Source organism: Myxocyprinus asiaticus, chromosome 36 (genome assembly GCF_019703515.2).
Source record: "Myxocyprinus asiaticus isolate MX2 ecotype Aquarium Trade chromosome 36, UBuf_Myxa_2, whole genome shotgun sequence".
NCBI lineage: Eukaryota > Metazoa > Chordata > Actinopteri > Cypriniformes > Catostomidae > Myxocyprinus > Myxocyprinus asiaticus.
Genome location: NC_059379.1, coordinates 15,616,611 through 15,636,019, shown reverse-complemented (window position 1 = coordinate 15,636,019; position 19,409 = coordinate 15,616,611). Strand labels below are relative to the sequence as shown.

General features: G+C 39.1%; 2 protein-coding genes across 4 annotated transcripts in view; one reads left to right on the top strand and one right to left on the bottom strand.

The window, feature by feature from the left end:
• Window positions 1–12,096, bottom strand: part of LOC127427471 (zinc finger protein 646-like) — a 23,259-nt gene extending 11,163 nt beyond the window's left edge. Inside the window, exons 1-4 of one of the 2 annotated variants that reach the window (XM_051675101.1) lie at window positions 11,960–12,074; window positions 11,529–11,676; window positions 4,115–6,974; window positions 2,930–4,021 (exon numbers count right to left, since the gene is read on the bottom strand). In XM_051675101.1, coding sequence (XP_051531061.1) covers window positions 2,930–4,021; window positions 4,115–6,774 — 3,752 coding nt within the window. In that variant the 5' untranslated portion in view covers window positions 6,775–6,974; window positions 11,529–11,676; window positions 11,960–12,074. Of the gene's footprint in view, window positions 1–2,929; window positions 4,022–4,114; window positions 6,975–11,528; window positions 11,677–11,959 lie in introns of both variants that reach the window. The other variant, XM_051675102.1, reaches the window with a different exon arrangement.
• On the top strand, window positions 12,059–19,409 carry LOC127427476 (zinc finger protein 668-like). 2 transcript variants are annotated; one of them, XM_051675111.1, is made up of 2 exons: window positions 12,059–12,206; window positions 16,585–19,409. In XM_051675111.1, exon 2 carries the CDS (start codon window positions 16,595–16,597, stop codon window positions 18,536–18,538), a length of 1,944 nt encoding a protein of 647 aa, XP_051531071.1. In that variant the 5' UTR covers window positions 12,059–12,206; window positions 16,585–16,594; the 3' UTR covers window positions 18,539–19,409. The 2 variants fall into 2 exon arrangements, with proteins under 2 accessions (XP_051531071.1, XP_051531072.1); XM_051675112.1 differs by lacking the exon at window positions 12,059–12,206 and adding an exon at window positions 12,717–12,845.

Here is a 19,409-nt window from a genome sequence, read left to right as displayed (position 1 = left end):
CCTCATTAGGCATTATAAGGGAAGACTCAGAGCTGTTATCTTGGCAAAGGGAGGTTGCAAAAAGTATTGAATAAAAGGGTGCCAATAATTATGGCTAATGCGTTTTGGAGCAAAATATTTATTTAATAATGAGATATTTCCCATTTCAATTGTTTTACTTCAATTAAAGGTTAGATTTTTGTGATTTTTTTAATGAAAGATCAAAAGGATAAACAATGCAGTTTTTATTCACAGCCTTCTTTGCTCATATTTACCAAGAGTACCAATATTTTTGGCCACAAGTGTATATATACACACCGATCAGCCACAACATTAAAAACACCTGCCTAATATTGTGTTGGTCCCCCTCATGCCGCCAAAACAGTGCCAACCCGCATATCAGAATAGCATTCTGAGATGATATTCTTCTCACCACAATTGTACAGGGTGGTTATCTGAGTTACAGTAGACTTTGTCAGTTCAAACCAGTCTGGCCATTCTCTGTTGACCTCTCTCATCAACAAGGCATTTCCATCCACAGAACTGCTGCTCACTGGATGTTTTTTGTTTTTGGAACCATTCTGACTAAACTCTAGAGACTGTTGTGCATGAAAACCCCAGGAGATAAGCAGTTACAGAAATACTCAAACCAGCCCGTCTGGCACCAACAATCACACCATGTTTGAAATCACTGAAATCACATTTTTTTCAGTCTCTAGAATTTACTCAGAATGGTGCCAAAAACATCCAGTGAGCGGCAGTTCTGCAGCTGGAAACACCTTGTTGCTGAGAGGTCAACAGAAAATGGCCAGACTGGTTCGAACTGAAAAACTCATATAACCGCTCTGTACAACTGTGGTGAGAAGAACAGCATGTCAGAATGCTATTCTGAGATGCGCTGTTTTGGCGGCATGTGGAAGACCTACACAATAGTAGGCAGGTAGTTTTAATGTTGTGGCTGATCGGTGTATATATAGTATATACATAAACAGAGATAGATAGTATATACATATGTAGAGATACTATACTGTATATATGTATGTGTAAGTGTATATTTATTTTTAATAATTGTATAAAAATTTAATTTGTATATACTTTTTATAAATTCTGTTTATCATCATTATAATCACGCTTTTTAAAAAAATTTAAATTCTATATTCTTTCAATCAATATTGTCATGAAACTGCATGTTTATTATAATGATATGAGCTGTCACTGTTTACACTGATTAAGTATCTACATTGAGTTTACATTTATTTGTATAACAAGTGCTAAAACGGTACACTTTAAGAATGCCAGCAGTTCAACGAGTGTCATAGAAGTGGTTCGGCTAAGCGCACATTAACAAGAAAGGAGTCGAAATTTTTTTAAAATTAATGTTTCTTTTACTTTATGATCAATAACCGAGTGTGAAGAACAGACAGGATATTAAGACACAACATTCAATAAAAGAGAAGTTTGTGGATCTCATCTTTGATGGACACATATTACAAGGAAGAAAAGTTCATTTAAATTTCAGGCCCTTTTAAGCACTTTTCAAAAACAGGTATTCCCATACTTAAGTTTCATTTTATTTATGATCACATGGGCAGTAAACAATGTTGCAAATTTTGAAATACTGAATTTTGCCTTCATATGGTTTGTGTTTTATTTTGGTTTATGGTATTTTGAAAATTGACATATTGTTCCATCCCTATATTATCCAATAGAGGTCGACTGATAGTGGATTTTGCCGATACAATAAATAAGGTGGTGGAAAAAGCTGATAATTGAATAACAGGCTGAATGTTAAAAATTCCAATAAAATTAAAAAAATAATGTTACATTTTTTTCTTAGTCTTTGCTTTTTGTGAGGGCCACAGACAAAGAGGCTACAACAGTCCAAAATGAATAAAATCCCAGGTGCAGTTTGTTGTGCAACCAAAAACCCAATAACCAAAAATGATTTGGTGCATAACGTTGGACTTTTAACTATGTACAAGCCCGAAATACACCAGGGACTCTTATTTTGAAATATCTGTGCTTACAGCTCATACAAACACAAGGGAAACAAAACATGTACTCTTTTATTCATCTACAATGCATTACAATACACAATAAACACTCATGGTCATATAAGCTGATAAATACTATATGAGCAGCTATTCATCAACAGTAGACCATCATTCATCAATATCAGCAATTGCTTATATGAGCAGTAATTCTCATCAAAAGTAGATCATCATTCATCAATATCAACAAACGCTTGTCATAATAATCCAGTATTCCAGTAATCCCGTATTATATATATGTATATATATATATGTATATATATAAAAATCAATTTCTCCAGGGACACTGTCACTCAAAATCAACATTCACTCAACAAATCAATGAAGGTTAGCCTATATAAATGAACATTCATTAATGTCTGTTTCATGTGTCTTTTTTTAAATAACATCTCATTTTAATAATCGTGCATTAGTCCATAAACAGTGATGTAAACGAACATGGAGGAATAAAAAAGAAATTAAAAAAACTACCGGCAACTACTGCCTTTGATATTGCCCATAATCAATAGTTCCAAAAAGCAACTATCGGCACAGGTTAATCAGTAAAACCGAAATATCGGTTTACCTCTATTATACATATATTTAATTAATAACCACTGTGTTGCCTAAACCCAGCGATAAGCAAGTTATTTAAACTTGTTACCCATGTGAAAAAATGGCAAAAAAATGTATTACAAGAGCATAAATGTAATGAAATTTAAATGAAATGAAAATGACTATGTTCAAAGATATGGAGAGAGCAGTTTGGACATTCTGCTAGATACATGTAAATTATTTTATGTTCCAAGCAAAAAACAAAATCATACAGGTTTGGAACGATGAGGGTGAATAAATAAAGACAGAATGTTCATTTTTGAGTGAACTATACCTTTCACACAAACAAAACAAAAATTACTCACGTGTAGCATTTGTCCACACCATCTGGACTGACAGCTGAATTTGGATTGCCGTTTTGGTAACAGCGATGTCTCTTTAGTCCAGACCTTCCCTGGAAGCTTTTGCCACATGTTTGACAGCTGTAACGAGTGACTCCCCGTGCATGGATTTTTTGATGGTTATAAAGGATACTAGAGAGACGGAAAGCTTTACCACAAGTGGGGCAGACATACTTTTTCTTCTGTGTGTGAATGCGAGTGTGGTTTCGTAGAGCCATGGGATTGGAAAAAGGCTTGGCACAGAAGGAACAGGTGAAATGGCCTGTTTTGTGAGTATTCTTGTGGTTTAACAAGCTACCTGCATGACGGTAACTGCGACTGCAAATGTTACACTTGAATGGCCGTTCCTCTTTTTCTAGGGGTGCACTATCATTTTCAGGACCTGCATTCCCTGGGGGTTCAGGATCAGGGCCAGTCCCTTTGCTACAGGTGTGTCCTGCAAGTAGTTCATAATCTGGAAATGCTAGGCGGCAATGTTTGCACATTAAATCCTTTTCTTGTTTGCGACCCCTAAACTTTCCTCTTGCTGCTGCATTTCTTTTGTTTGAACAGGTGTGGTTGAGTAACTGTTTGTTTCCCCTGAATGCCCTCCCGCAGTCTTGGCAGCGGTGTCTTTTGATCGCAAAGTGTATCCGTAAATGGTTCTTCATTGCTAACTGGTTGGAATAAGTGTTGTTGCACAAAGCACAGTAATATTCACCGGTCTTGTGCGAGTTTTTGTGGTTGACCAAGCTTCCCGCATGCCGATAGCTTCTTCCACACTGATCGCAGACAAATGGGCGAGGGTCACTGGGATCTACCATTGGGCCCTCCTTTTCTTGGCTGGACTGATCACTACTAGAAGCCTGCTGGTGTTTACGGCGCCTGCCGATTCTCTTTCTGCTAGAATTAAGTGCCAGCATTCCAATCCCTGAGGCATTCCCACTCATTTGCATGAGTGTCTGAATTTGTTTGTTGAGCTCTTCAATCTTAGCCTTGTTTTCCTGATGTACCCTCTGGTGGTTCAACAGTTGTTTATGGATTTTGAATGCTTTCCCACATTCTGTGCAAGTGTGCCTGGTAGAGAAACAAGCAAATATCAGATAAACAAGAAAAAACACATTAATAAAGTCTGATATGGTACAACAACTAAGAATATTTTAAACGTACTTTTTAACATCAAAGTGTGTCCTCTGGTGATTCTTGAGAGCCAGCAAATTATAAAACCGCTTTTGGCAGACAAAGCAGCGAAACACCCCGGTTTTGTGAGACTTCTTATGATTGAGCAAAGATCCAGCATGTCTGTATGCACGACCACACTGGTCGCACCTGTACTGCCGCTCTCCATTATGTGGACTCTCCTGCAAAAGTCCAAGTTCTTGTTGAAATTTACATCCAAGATCTGGTTTCTCCTCACATTTCTCCTCCACCTGTCCATCTCTTTGTCCTGTGCAGTTGTGGTTATTCAGGTGGTAAAGATCAATGCAGCTTATGCCACATTTCCCACAAATAATACTCTCGACTTCCACTTTTGGTTTGAGCTCATTCTGGTTGTCTCTTCCATATTGTTCAGGAGGATTAACTTCTGTATTGCTATGCAAGAGCTGGTGGGCTTGCAGATCCTGTTTCTTTGCGAAGCTCTCTCCACAAGTGCTGCAGATAATCAGACTGCATTCACCCTGCTGATTTTCACTAGGTTCATCTCTCTTGACCTCAAGAGAGGACGAGGATGAAGGGCCAGATGCTGATGGTGCGGCATGCGTTTGAGTGTGACCTCGGAGATGGCTTCGCAGTGCACGCATGCTACAGTAATGATTCCCACATACTGAACACTGATACATCTCACCATCATCCTCTTCATCACCATCTTCACACTGAGCCTTATCATCACTGTCACTCATCTGACCATGTACGTTGTCATTAAAGGTCTGCTCACTAAAGTAGTCCTCAGCAGCACTGCCATCATGTTCCTCGAAACCAATATGCTCCCCTGACTCACCTAAGAAATGCTGATGCTTTGTGTTGTGAAAGTCCACGTGACCGGATGAGCCATTCATCATGGTCTGATACTGCTGATTCAGAACAGGACACATGTGTGACTTGATTCCTGCAATATCAGTAAATGTCTTACCACAGTCTGCACACATGTGCCTCTCAATAATGGGTTCGTCTTGAGGTAGATGCACTGGTCTTTCCTCTTGAAAGGAATTGACAAACTGCTCATGAAAGTCAGTAGCATTCGCCTCGCTTAATTGCTCCTCATTAGATTTATGTTGGACAGAGTCTACCATATCCTGAGGAACGTCTAACATTCCACTTACGTCTCCCTCACGTGACGGCAAACAGCCCTGCTGGCTCTCATGCGTCAAGGGCTCAGAGGAAAGCCAGTCACCCTCAGCACTAACTGGCAAGGACGGGGGCCTTCCCTTATGGATCCGAAGGTGGCTCCTCAGAGCTGCCAAATTTGGATAGTTCTTGCGGCAGATGGAACACTGAAAGATCCCTGTTTGATGGGAGCGTTTGTGATTTATGAGACTACCTGCATGCCTGTAGCTTTTCCCACAGATGTGGCACTTGAAGCGGCGATCTGAACTTTCAGCATCTTCTAATTTGACGTAACTAATAGTCTGTAATGACTGATCAGAATTGAGGTTCTCAGATGGTAGGGCCATTGGCTGCCCCTGAGCATGAATAGTTGAATTATCTAAAGTGTCAGGTACATATATATGACCATTTTCAATTGGCCCCTCTGACTGGTCATAATCAACAGTTTTGTCCAGTAATGGAGGCAATGGTGGAGTGTCACTGGAGGGGGGATAGGGATTAGACTCTGGGGAACGAGTAACACTTTCATTGTAAGAGAAGTTTGGCTCCTCTGACAGGCTAGTAGGGAGCTCAAATGACACGGAAGAGGAGTTGTGCAACAGAATGTGATTTTGAAACTCATCATCATTTGGAAATACAACCTGACAAAGGTGACAAAAATGTACGTTAGCATCCCCATTCTGTGGCGAAGTTAGCTCTGGCTTACAGTCTGTGAGGGAAGAGGTCTGCACAATGGGACGCCCTCGTGTTTTACTGTGGATTCGCTGGTGGCTATTAAGGGCAGCAAGGTTGTTGAACTGTCTGAAACAGATCGGACACTCAAATACTCCCATTTGGTGAGTTTTTTTATGATTTATCAGGCTGCCGTGATGTCTGTATGTCTTGTCACACAAGTTGCATTTAAACGGCCTGTCTCCAGCATCATCATCAGCTGCCATGTCACTATCCAGGGTGGATCTTGGAACATGTTCTGACACTGCACCATTACTGAGGCTGCTCATAGGAGCGATGTCTGGCTGCAGATCTGGCATGATTTCAAAATCTACCTCATCTAGATGTGGCAAATCATCATCTTCATAACCACTTTCGATATGACTTCGTGCAGAATCACTCGTCCTTATCTTCCCTTGAGACTCTTTATTGCGATGGACCTTTTGATGGGTGGCCAACTGGGTTGCCAAACGAAAAGCCTTTCCGCATTCTGTGCAAGAATATTTCTTTCTAGATGTGTGGATACGCAGGTGGCTTTTGAGAGCCAATGCGTTGAAGAGCTTCCTGGAGCATATATGACACTGAAATGAGCCAACCTCATGCGTTTTCCTGTGGTTTGCCAAACTGCCAGCATGCCTGTAGCCCCGTCCACATTCCTCACATTTGAACTTCCTTTCCTCCTCTGATTGATGATAAGTGTCTGTATGCTCCAAAAGGCTGGGCATACTTGCAAATACTACACCACAATGTCTACACGAAAAGCCTTTGGTCCGGCCTGACTCTTGCATAGCCATAATGGTACAGTATAATGATGAGAAATGTCAATAAGAGCCAGTTTGTATGAGTGTGAGGGACACACCTTTCAGTAAAGGTGAGGTCCTTGTCCTGATTATTATCAAATGGGCAACATTTAAAAAATTAGCTGAGAATACATTCTGTTCCATTCCATTGGAAATATGTCATTGATGATGAGCATCCAGGCACCGTATGAAATCTGTAATGGAAAAACCCATACATTATTTAGCATAAAGTTCAAACAGGGGCAGTAGCATAACATGACATTTAATAATCACAAAAAAGCTAACATAAAAAATAGTTTACATTACTTTTTCAAGTGAGACACAGTCATAAGCAGTGTTTGGTGTAATCAAATTACTTTTAAATACAAAACGTAGTGTAGTGCATTGCATTTCAAACTGCCCCAAACTAGCCAATTTTTCCAGTGATTTTCAGGTGTGAGCTTCATTTACATAACCGACAGGACTCCCTGCTGTGATAATGGATCCAGCAAAGGGGGAAAAAAGGATCCAACAAGACAGGGGAAAAAAAAACAACTGCCCTGTTGGCAGGGCGGGCTCTTGTGTTCTCTTCAAGTGGCCAATGAGCTGCTTCTTTCCAAGAACTGAAAAGACATCAAGCTGATTTTAACATTTTATCACACTAAGCGGAAAATAATCACTAATGCTGATTGTAATCTATAGTGATTCTGTCAGCAAGTGTTTTTCCTGCCTTTCTTTCTAACACTAAAATGACTAATGAAATCAGAAAGTAGAGGAACAACAGTCTGTATTTATTAAACGTAATTTCTTGTTTTAAGTCTATTGGTGTGAAGCCGGCTTAATCAGATTACAGTTACTGACTTTTGATGAACATTATTTGGGTTACACATATTTCTTAGTATTTTTTTTGTTGTTGTGTAGAATACATTTAAAACATTAATTATGTTAACATGTACATCTGTTGCGTTTCTGTGGCAATCTAATTACTTTTAAATACAAAAAGCAGTGTAATGCATTGCATTTCAAACTGCCCAAACTAGCCAATTTTTCCAGTGATTTTCAGGTGTGAGCTTCATTTACAGAATCCCTTCTGAGTTAATGGATCCAGCAAAGGGGAAAAAAGGATCCAACTAAAAGGCAACTGAAGGGCATACACCCCCTAGCAAGTCAATGAACAAGAAGGAAATATAGACTTTATTTGAAATTGGTTGAGCGGAAAAACTGAAGCTTTTGAAATTTTAGAAAGTAACTCAGGGCTCCAGACTGCGACTAAAATGGTCACAAATGCGACCAAAAATAACTGATTGTGACAATAATTTAAAATCTAGTCGCCATTGGCGACAGTAGGGTTGTGTGCGTTCATATGCGGTTTCATCAGATATCATCTTGTGAGTAACTGAATACATCTTTTGAGCACGCACCAGTGTGTCTCAAGCCGCTTTTCACTCGTTCTGTTTCTGATGAGCTTGCCGCACTGTACGCAACAACAAACCCAGTGCGAGAGAGTCGTAAACATATTACTCTTTTGAACTGGATCTTTTTCATGAATTACCCGAAAAGAACAGAGTTTGAACTCAGAAGCTCAGGATAGCAGTTTGAATAAGAGTCACTTTCTCAGCAAATTAGCCGTCAGTGAGCTCACAACTGGGAGTGCAGACATTTCAAAATAAGAGTCCCATGAGTATTTGGAGCTTCTTTATAATTAAAAGTCCCATACTGTGTACCACTTTTTTTCTTCTGGTAATTATTGATTGGGATTTGAGTAGCACAATAAACTGCATCTGGGATTTCATTCAATTTGCACTCTGGGCCATCCGGTAACAGTAAAGAAAGACTAAGGCAATATTTGAAAAAATTTAAATTATATATATATATATATATATATATATATATATATATATATATATATATATATATATATATATATACATATACACACATACACACACACACACACACACACACACACACACACACACAACATATACACACCGATCAGCCACAAAATTAAAACCACCTGCCTAATATTGTGTAGGTCCCCCTTGTGCCGCCAAAACTGCACCAACCCGCATCTCAGAATAGCATTCAGAGATTATATTCTTCTCACCACAATTGTAGAGCTGTTATCCGAGTTACCGTAGACTTTGTCAGTTCAAACCAGTCTGGCCATTCTCTGTTGACCTCATCAACAAGGCATTTCTGTCCACAAAACTGCCACTCACTGGATGTTTTTTGTTTTTGGCACCACTTGGAGTAAATTCTAGAGACTGTTGTGCGTGAAAATCCCAGGAGATTAGCAGTTACAGAAATACTCAAACCAGCCCATCTGGCACCAACAATCATCCATGTAATTATCTAATCAGCCAATTGTGTGGCAGCAGAGCAGTGCATAAAATCATTCAGATACGGGTCAGGAGCTTCAGTTAATGTTCACATCAACCATCAGAATGGGGAAGAAATGTGATCTCAGTGATTTGGACCGTGGCATGATTGTTGGTGCCAGATGGGCTGGTTTGAGTATTTCTGTAACTGTTGATTTCCTGGGATTTTCACACACACAACAGTCTCTAGAGTTCATTTTATTTATGGTCTAAACTGACAAAGTCTGCGGTAACTCGGATAACAGATCTGTACAATTGTGGTGAGAAGAATAGCATCTCAGAATGCTATTCTGAGAAGCAGGTTGGCGCTGTTTTGGCGGCACGAGGGGGACCAACACAATATTAGGCAGGTGGATTTACTGTTGTGACTGAAATCGTCTTTTGACACTTACAACTGAGGGACTCATACACAAATATTACACAAGGTGCAAACATTCACTGATGCTCAAGAAGACAACACACTACTATATGCATACTATACTTTATGTAAATAACTGTAATGTAGATTCTGAAGAGCAGTACTAAATAAAAAAATATTTTATCTCTTTATCCTGTGCTTTAGCCTACTTTCCTGCCCATCGGCTCATTTCACTTATGGATCTATCTGTTGGAAAAGCCTCCTCACCAGCTACAAGCCAAAAGTGCTGGAGGGATGGATGTTATACATTTATTAAATTAATCAGATCTGAGAGAACAAAAAATATAAATGTAACCATATGCTTCAGTGTAGTTAATAATAATAATATTAACAAAAATAATATCTGGATAAATAGCCTTGATGTTAAATAAAACTTTATTAATGATACAATAATAATTTTACATTAACCACTCGGGTATGAATAATATCTCTTTTATTCAATTGGCATGAAGAAGATGCTAAGTTTTATTTAAGCTCCTCGTTCCAAATCTGGAGAAATGCTGTCATCTCCTCCTCTATGTTGGTGCATTTGCAGGCTATATGCTAATTTAATAGACAAAATATTTAGAAATATGTGAATGAGAAAAAAATGTTTTCAGTAACAATGCACTTACGCAATGTGCAGATCATGCAATTTTGTAACTATTGCCATTTTTCAAATTGAATTAATTATAACATAAAAGGATGACATGGTCATTTTATAAGGTTAGAATAGATTGGAGAAAAAAAAAAAAAAGATTTCTGACCCTAGTTTCATCTGACGTATACATGAATTGAAAAAAAGTAGTCTCACGTGAGATTTAGATGAGTTTGTTGTAAAATTTCAGATGTTTTAGTGTTAGGAGTTTTATTCCCCCCCAAAGTGTGTAAATCACCCCATATGAGCCGTGTAAGGGGGAAATTTTCCCCCATTTTCAGAAATTAATTTCAGGCCGTCATATAAAACAAGGAATAGTAAACTTTTAGGGATGCATTCTAACATAACTAGCATATGCTACGTTAGTAAAAATGCGTTTCATATTTTTAAAATCTTTTTAGTCTAATCTGATTGTAATGCACTGATGCTTCCAAGACATAAGTCATTCTCATATTGTCGACAAAACCTAATCTATAGCCAGTTATATAATTGTTTTCCTTGGTGACAAGTTTAAAGGGCAGAATTTGCAACCATGCTCAATACAACACAGAAATCCAAATGTCTAATTTCGCAAGGTATGAACACTTTTATCAAATCTTTGGACTTTATATTGCAGCACTTCTAAATGTTACTGACTCCTTGTTCAATTACTCATTTGTAAGTGGGTTCAGACAGAAGCTTCTGCAAAATAAATAAATATGAATGCAAATATAGAACTATGCGGCATTAATGCCCAAAAACCTAACCACAGACACTCAATTCTTTACACAAGCAACTTGGGGCGTTATGTAATCAGACGGGTACATGCAGGGGTTTATACACAAAATCAATTTACCAATCAATTTGCAATCCTGAAACCGTTAGTTCACACAAGAATAGTTCTGGGAGTTCCACTTTTTATTCTTCATCTCAATGTTTAACTTATAGATAACTTCATCCGTTAAAATAAAGCTGCCACGGTAAATCTGGCGGGGTCTGACTCCATGGATGGTCCAATGACGAGCTCCAGCAGCTAGATGACAGTCTGCCTCACACAATGGAGCTCTATTTACACAGTAAGCAATTCCACTGCACATTAACCTAACGGCAAGCTACATATCACAAACTTGACAGCGAGTTAAGAAACATTATTCCATTTAATAGTACACTAATCGCGATCTAGATGCACGCAATAGCACGCTAAACACCCTTATTTAGATTAGCCGAGTATTTTGGGGAAAGGCGGTAACATCCAGTCGCTCTGCGAGCGAGCTAGTTAGCATTTGGTGGCTAGCATCAGCGGCTAAATCTAATCCACTGATGCTACACTAAATAACACTTGAAAAATACATACATAATGCTGTAGAATCCCTGTGTGCGGTTGGTTCTTGTGATGTTGGCATCCGTTCACTTTATTGTAGTTACAGGACGGGCGTGTTCGTGCCCATTTTCTACCAATTGTCTTGCCCCCATCCCACACGACTCACTTCCTGCTCTTGTTGCTAGGAAACAGGAAATGTGCATCAGCGAAAAGAGTCCGTCTCTTCTTGTCTAAACGATTGTATGCGAGCTGTTATCTTTAACACGTATAAATAGTTGCGCATTACTAGATATTTGGATGGAGCAATTAACCTGACAGCACTATTATTCTCTCTATCCAATTCAAAAACGTTGGTATATAACTGTAAATGCACAAAAACTACACATCCACGAACATTCAAGTGGGCAAACGCGATTTCCCCTCCCACATACTTTCTCTATCTCCACCCATTCTATCCCACTCACCATGCACTGTAGTCTGTAGAAACACTTCAGTAAAAACCTCAAAAAAGCAGTGGCTTGATTGCGTTTTTATTAAGATTTCAGAAGATTTTTTAGACATTCCCAAGGTGGCAATGAAGTCATGAAGGCTCAGATCTCCGCGCTCGCTAGATAATTTCGTCATGGTCCTAAAGCCTTCTTCTTCTTCTGAGATTTAACGATTAGGAGTTCATTTTCAAACGTGCACCTGTCCCGGCTGAGACTACAAAAGGTACGCATCATAAGTAATACTGATGAGGTGCAAGTGATCACATATTGGTAAAATGCAGCGAATAAGCTGGAGTGACAGAAGCGTCCGAAATTGCTTCGCATGTTCAACGGTCCTAAAGCCAGCCATTTTGTGTTAATCTGCATGCAGATACAGGAGTTGTATGGGTCTGTTGATCAGCCTTCTGAATCGTCACTGTATTGCATAAGAGCTGCTTCGATGTGGTCTGTATCAGAATGATAAATCTCCGTTTACACTAAAGTGCAATGCAGTTCTGTACTGTACTTCAGATCAGCTGTCCAGATGCGAACTTCCTTTGACAACAAGAGCGTTTTTCCACCCTAATTGTCCCTGAGGTCCTAATGCCGGCCATTTTGTGCCGTTTCCTCCATAACAGCGCCTTCAACATCATCCCCTTACAAAATATACCATGTTATTAACTAATCCACAAAAAAACATAGCTGCTACTGTTATTATAATTTCAGTGTTAGAGGTATAGTTCACCCAAAAAAGGAAAATTACATCATCATTTATTCACCCTCATGTTGTTCCAAACCTGTGACTTTCTTTCTTCACCTTCAAGTGGACCTGGGAAGCTCCGAGCTGGGCGTTCCTTATTACGACATGTTACACATTCAAGAGGTACACAAAATACGGAAGAAGCCAAACTCAAACAAATTTATACACAATAAACGGTGGTAAAAGCTCCTTTTTCTGTTTTGCTGGTGAATAAGCATCACTGAATACAACTGCATCACTTGTATATGACCTGGTTTATTAATATTTATTAATGCATTGTATCTAAGTATTAATTATGGCAGAGGCTGTTTGCACAAATTGTAAATAGCAACACAAAGCATCTTCTTCGCACTAAGTACAAATAGTGTTAGATGCTATTTGCTCCTCAGTGCAGATAGTGGCAGATACTATTTACACCCCTAATTAAATACTAACATACAGTATAGCGGCATTACTACAGTGTGTTTATTGTGTTTAATTAGAGTCCCTCAGACACCCTACACTAGGGGTGTCCAAACTTTTTCGGTCAGGGGCCAAATGCAGAAAAATATAATGCGCTATGGGCCGCATCGCTGTAATTATTAAAAAAATGTCTAGAAGCTACTAGATTGCCACTATGCATAATCTTTATATTGTACGCTTAATATTATGCAAGTTTTAATAATTTGTGCTCTATGGTATGCTTGTGTAGGCCCTACATGTAAATAAAGGATAGGCTATTTCACTCACAAAGAAGTCTTGTAATGGAACAGTGATGCGTCTTATACAAAATATTATACTCATTTATTCACATTTTTATCTTTTTGACTTCCATTCAGTGGCACTGCAAAGAACATATACTGTAGATCTGCTACTGAGTGTTGGGTGTGACCCATCACAGTAATCAAAATCAGATGACATTTTATTACTTTATAAAGTGATGCAAGGAATTACTCTTTATAGATATATAATTATAGCTTCTGTTGTTACTTGCGTTACAAATACGATTTTAATTTGATCAAAATTATCGCGCTTCATTTTATTTTGTAGACGTGCATGTGCAAGCTGAGCGCACGCATCAGGCACAGATGTGAAAGTGTTTTAAGCGGCCTCTTCAACAGTACAGTATGTCCTCACTCAAATGGTGCTGGGAAGCCTGTGAATCATTTTTCTTGTTTCAACGAAATATCAGAGCGAACCAGTTAATTACAAGATACTTCCCAGTGCTACAGAGGACATTCTGGAAGAGTATGCTCGGTACACGCATCTATGTGCACGCTCAATAAACTACAGCCGCGTGTACAAGAGCAGCTTTACTCAGTTGCATGATGCAAGGTATAGGGACATTTTTACAAGAACAAGTACATGAGTAAAGTATCTAACCTGATGTCAGTCCTTTAATAAATGCATAATTCTTTCTGCTGGGCGATTTATCTTTGGAAATAAGGAGTATTCCAAACTCGTGTTGAACTCTGCCAGTGGATGAAGCTGGTGACGACACAGAACGCACTAGTGGATAGCGGCTGCACGTAATAGCAATATCCAGTGCCCAGAATATGAATTTGGACACCCCTGCCCTACACCAATCCCTACCCCTAAACCTAAACCTAACTTTTCCTTACAAAAAATTAACCATGGTATTACAACAGTAACCATTGTAAAACAAAAGTATTTTATAGAAAAATCATAGTAACCACAAAATTAAACTTTTATCATCATATTTCTGTAGTAACATCATTGTTAATTGCATTAAAACTATGGCTTCCACCAAAAAACATGTTTACTTCAATATTACTTTAGTAAAACCATGGAAAGTTTTACCCGGAACTCCTCGCCCTTCACTGTGACTAAATCACTGTGAGGCAGTCAACCTTGAAAATGATAATAATTAGTAATAAAGGAAATATAAAGAGTGGAGACAGGAAATAGAATGGGGAAAAAGTGGGACAAAAGTGGGAATTGAACCTGAGACATCCACTCATCATCTCACCACACACCACTGCAACAACACTTGGGGGAGAGGTGTTTTTCTTCTATTTCTGTTTCCATCAGACCACTGGAGTGTTAATAGCCACACTATGTGGTAGGCGCTTTTTACACCTAGTGCAAAAAGTCACTCCGATTAATTAATTTGCTTAAAACAAACCATGAAGTGTAAGTCACTAGTTGATTGTCATATATAAGAAATGAATACTATTGAAATAAAGCACTGAAATTGAAATTACTACAAAATGTCGACATGCCCCTTCTAGCTAACACCGTAGTTTAGCAACTCGGGTATCATCTAGAATTCTGAGTTTCCCACTTGTAAATACGACTTTGCTTGGTCATTCATGTGCTTGGAACTCGTAATTACGATATTTCTGACTCCACTTAAAGGGCATATAATAGAATAGGTCAGCTTTCACTTTCAAGGTATGGAAAAAATATGCAATAAAAGTGAGTGGTGACAGAGGCTAGTATTCTTCTTATAATGATAGTTCACCCAAAAATGAAAATTCTCTCATCATTTACTCACACTTATGCCATCCTAGATGTGTATGACTTTCTTTTTGTCTGCAGAACACAAACGAAGAAGAATTTCTAGCAAAAAAAGAACTTAAATATTGATCTATTTCTCACCCACAACTATCATATCACTTCTGAAGATATGGATTAAAACACTGGAGTCGTATGGATTACTTTTATGCTGCCTTTATGTGCTTTTTGGAGCATAACAATTTTGGCACCCATTCACTTGCATTGTATGGACGTACAGAGCTGAAATATTATTCTAAATATCATCATTTGTGTTCTGCAGAAGAAAGAAAGTAATACACATCTGGGATGGCATGAGGGTGAGTAGGGTGAACTATCACTTTAACATATCCTTATGTGTTCAACAGAAAAAAGAAAGTCATACAAGTATAGAACAATACGAAGATGAGCAGTGTTTGGTGTAATCTAATTACAAAGTAATTAATTACTGTAATCTCACTACCATACAGTATACAGTCTGGTAGCACAGAAAGTAATGTAGCGTGTTACATTTCAAATTCTTTTAAAGAGAACAGTTCTTGACTTTCAATTAAGTTAATTACCTTTAATTACTTGGTTACACTTATTTCTCAAAAAATATTATATGTAGAATACATTTTAAACATGAATTCCGTTAATATGTACATCTGTTTGCATTTTGTGACTGCTGAAGGGCGTGTGCCCCCCAACGAGTCAATGAATAAGAAGGAAATTGAGGCATCATTTTGAATACGTTGAGTGAAAAAACAAAAGGTTTTCTGTGAAAAGTCTTCTAGAAAGTAATTAAAAAAGTAATTAGTAATGTAATTATGTAGCCAGTAAATCAGTAATCTCATTGCAATTTTAGAGTAGTAATTAGTATTTTGTAGTGAATTACTTTTTGAGTAACTTCACTGAAGATCAGTAAATCATAAAGGACTTTTTATTTTTGGGTGAATTATCCCTTTAGGCAACACTGTCATTAAAACAAAAATTAAACAAAATGAAAAAGTTTCTGAGAGAAACCACACTCTTTTAAGATCACATATTAATAAATAGTTTGTTTACAGTATTAACAATAGCTTAAATTAACTGTAGTAATTATGGTATTTTAACAGAAACTAAACTATTTATCAAAGAAATATAGAAACTAGGTAGGCCTACCATGGTAAATTTGCAATGTTTTCAATTTATGAAAACAAATCACCCTCTTTGGGTACATTTCTCAAGTTTGAAACATAAAGTAACAAATAGCAAAGTGACAATCAATTGAAAGCATGTTTATATAAATAAATATGACACTAAATCAGAATGCAGATCTGAACTCTAAATTAAAATCTAAACTGAATGCACTTATTGTGGTCGCTGTTGGCCTTTTTCTCCCCAGCATCATAAGTATGGCCTCACCCCAGCCAGGTAGCCCACCTACCACAGAGCAGTATACACCACCACCTTCTGAGACCGAGCCTGGTAAAGAAAAAGATGACTTATCAGAACAACCAACAAGAAGAAGAGGCAAAGGGAGACCACCAAAAACACTGCACACTTTTAAGTGTTCAATCTGTCTGGAGGCCTTTACCAGCCCTTCAGCTCTTCAGAGCCACAAGCTTTCAGTACATGGCAAAGAGAAACAGCAGCAATACACCTGTGCTCAGTGCACTAAGACATTCTCCAGCCGGGCACAGCTTTCCAAGCATCAGCGCTCGCACTCTGCTCAGCGTCCATTCCAGTGCCTACAGTGCCACAAGGCGTATAAGACTCAGACGGAGTTACGCAATCACAGCCGTTCACACACAGGTGAGAAACCTTTTGTTTGCACTGACTGCGGCAAGGCATTTATGCAGGCCATTTGTCTGCGTATCCACATGACGCAGCACAGCGGCGAGAGGCCTCACTCCTGCCTTCATTGCTCTAAGAGCTATCCCACATTATCTAAGCTCAAAGTGCATCAACGATCGCACACAGGGGAGAAGCCTTACTTTTGCACAGAGTGCGGGAAGAGTTTCGCCGACCCCTCTGTGTACCGCAAGCATCGGCGCAATCACCAAGGCCACCGCCCGTATGAATGCGGTCAATGCAGTAAAACGTACACAGAGCTGAAGGACTTGAAGAACCATGAGCGATCGCACACGGGGGAGAAGCCTTACCTGTGCTCCGACTGTGGTAAAGCCTTCTCCCGGTCATCCTCTTTGGCGTGCCACTTGCGAATCCACTCTAAGAGCAGGCCATACCAGTGTGAGCAGTGCGGCAAAGGTTTTACCCAGCTGTCCTCATACCAGTCTCACCTCCGCACACATTCAGGCGAAAAGCCATTCCTTTGTCCACAGTGTGGCAAGATGTTTTCAGATCCCTCTAGTTTCCGCCGACACCAGAGGGCACATCAAGGTTTCAAGCCGTACCCCTGTGACAAGTGCACCAAGAGGTTTCGGCAGCCAGCCGACCTTGCAGTGCATCAGCGTGTGCATTCCGGTCAGCGGCCCTACAAATGCCAAAGCTGCGATAAGGCTTTTGTTGCTTCTTGGGATTTGCGACGACACATGCTGGTTCACACCGGGCTGCGGCCCTTCTCCTGCACCGAATGCGGCAAGTCCTTCGCAGAACGCTCCAGTCTGAACAAACACAGGAGGGTGCATTCTGGTGAGCGTCCCTTCAAATGCCAGCAGTGCTTCAAGTCCTTTGTGGTGTCCTCTAGTTTGCGCAAACATGAGAGGACTCACTTAACAGAGAGGCCCTTGCAGGACCAGCCTGCCCCTGAACCTGCTCAAGTGTTTCCCCCCACCCTCCCCCAGTTCTCATGCTCTCACTGTGATATGATATTTGGGACCTGGGAGGAAGTGCAAGCCCATACCAGCCTTCACATGATCTCTCCCCCGACTGATTCTACGGTTTCAGCTTTACCTGACAATCAGTATGTTTGTGTGACCTGCCAGATAGAGTTTGCGCAGCTGGCTGATCTACAAGCACATGAGAAAATGCACCCTAAGCCACGACCCCACATTTGTGACAACTGTGGCAAAGGTTTTCTGAACAAAGCCGGGCTTCGCAAACATCACCGCATCCACTCGACAAGTCGGCCCCATTGCTGCGCTGTTTGCGGAAAGGCTTTTCTCTTTGCTGCCTATCTTCGCAAACACTTGCGCACTCATCGCAAAACTGAACCCTCATCCTCCCTGCAACCGACGGACATAGCACACACCCAACCCCTACCATCCCCACCAAGTGCCGCATCACCTTCAGCATCTGAGTCCACTGCACATTCACTGTCCGTTCCGTTGACTGTGCCTATGTCGACATTTCATTCAATGTCATCCCATGTGTATGTAAAAGAAGAGGGGCTCTGAAATGATTGCTGATTGTGTCTGCTGCTTTGAAAATCTGAATAATGTAAAAATAATAATAATAATAATAATAATAATTGCTGTTGTGTGTTTAACTAAGCAAATCTTTAAAAAATGCAACTAATTTCATTTTTTAAAAGAGACCAAATCTTTCAATGCATTAAAGGGACAATTCACCCAAAATGAAAATGATTTTGTCATCAACTAAACTATTCCTTTTATAGTCACACATTGTCTTTAGATTAGATTTATTTTTAAGGTATGTCAGTATCATGTTGCACTTCTGTATCATAATCACAGGTGTTATCTGATATGTTTATACACTTGCTAATATATTGTAATATCTCAATGAATATTTCAGTCAAGAGACTAGAAATCATGACTAATTTTATTAGTCTTTTTTTTTTCATCAGCTGACTGCACAAAATTTTGTACTGACAATTTCTTAACCAGATTGTTAACAGTGTTTTTATTTGAATGCTTTTTGGGGTACCAAGTCACTGTATGTGTGGTGGTAAAAAATTATGAGAGTGATTACTTTCTGAACATATTATTTTGCTTTAATGCTAAACAGGATATCAGTAAACTCTAGTAATCAAATCTCCACTTGTGTCTTTACTTGTACCCCAGTGTCTGCGTTTTTCCTTGATTTATTGTGTATGTCTTAAAACAAAATATACCCTCAATGATTAATTAAGTTGTATTGTAAATTATATTTAGGCAATTTGGTATAGATATTATGTTATTTGAAGAAGACTGAATTTATGTCATTCCACTAACCATTTGAATTCAATTAGGTCTGAGTTAGGAAAATCACCTTAAGGAGAGATGAGCAATAAACATTTAAAAACAGACATTTCATCTCTAAGTGTAT

Coding starts and splice junctions, on each gene's coding strand:
- LOC127427476 (XM_051675111.1), top strand. CDS start 16,595: ATGGCCTCACCCCAGCCAGGTAGCCCACCTACCACAGAGCAGTATACA.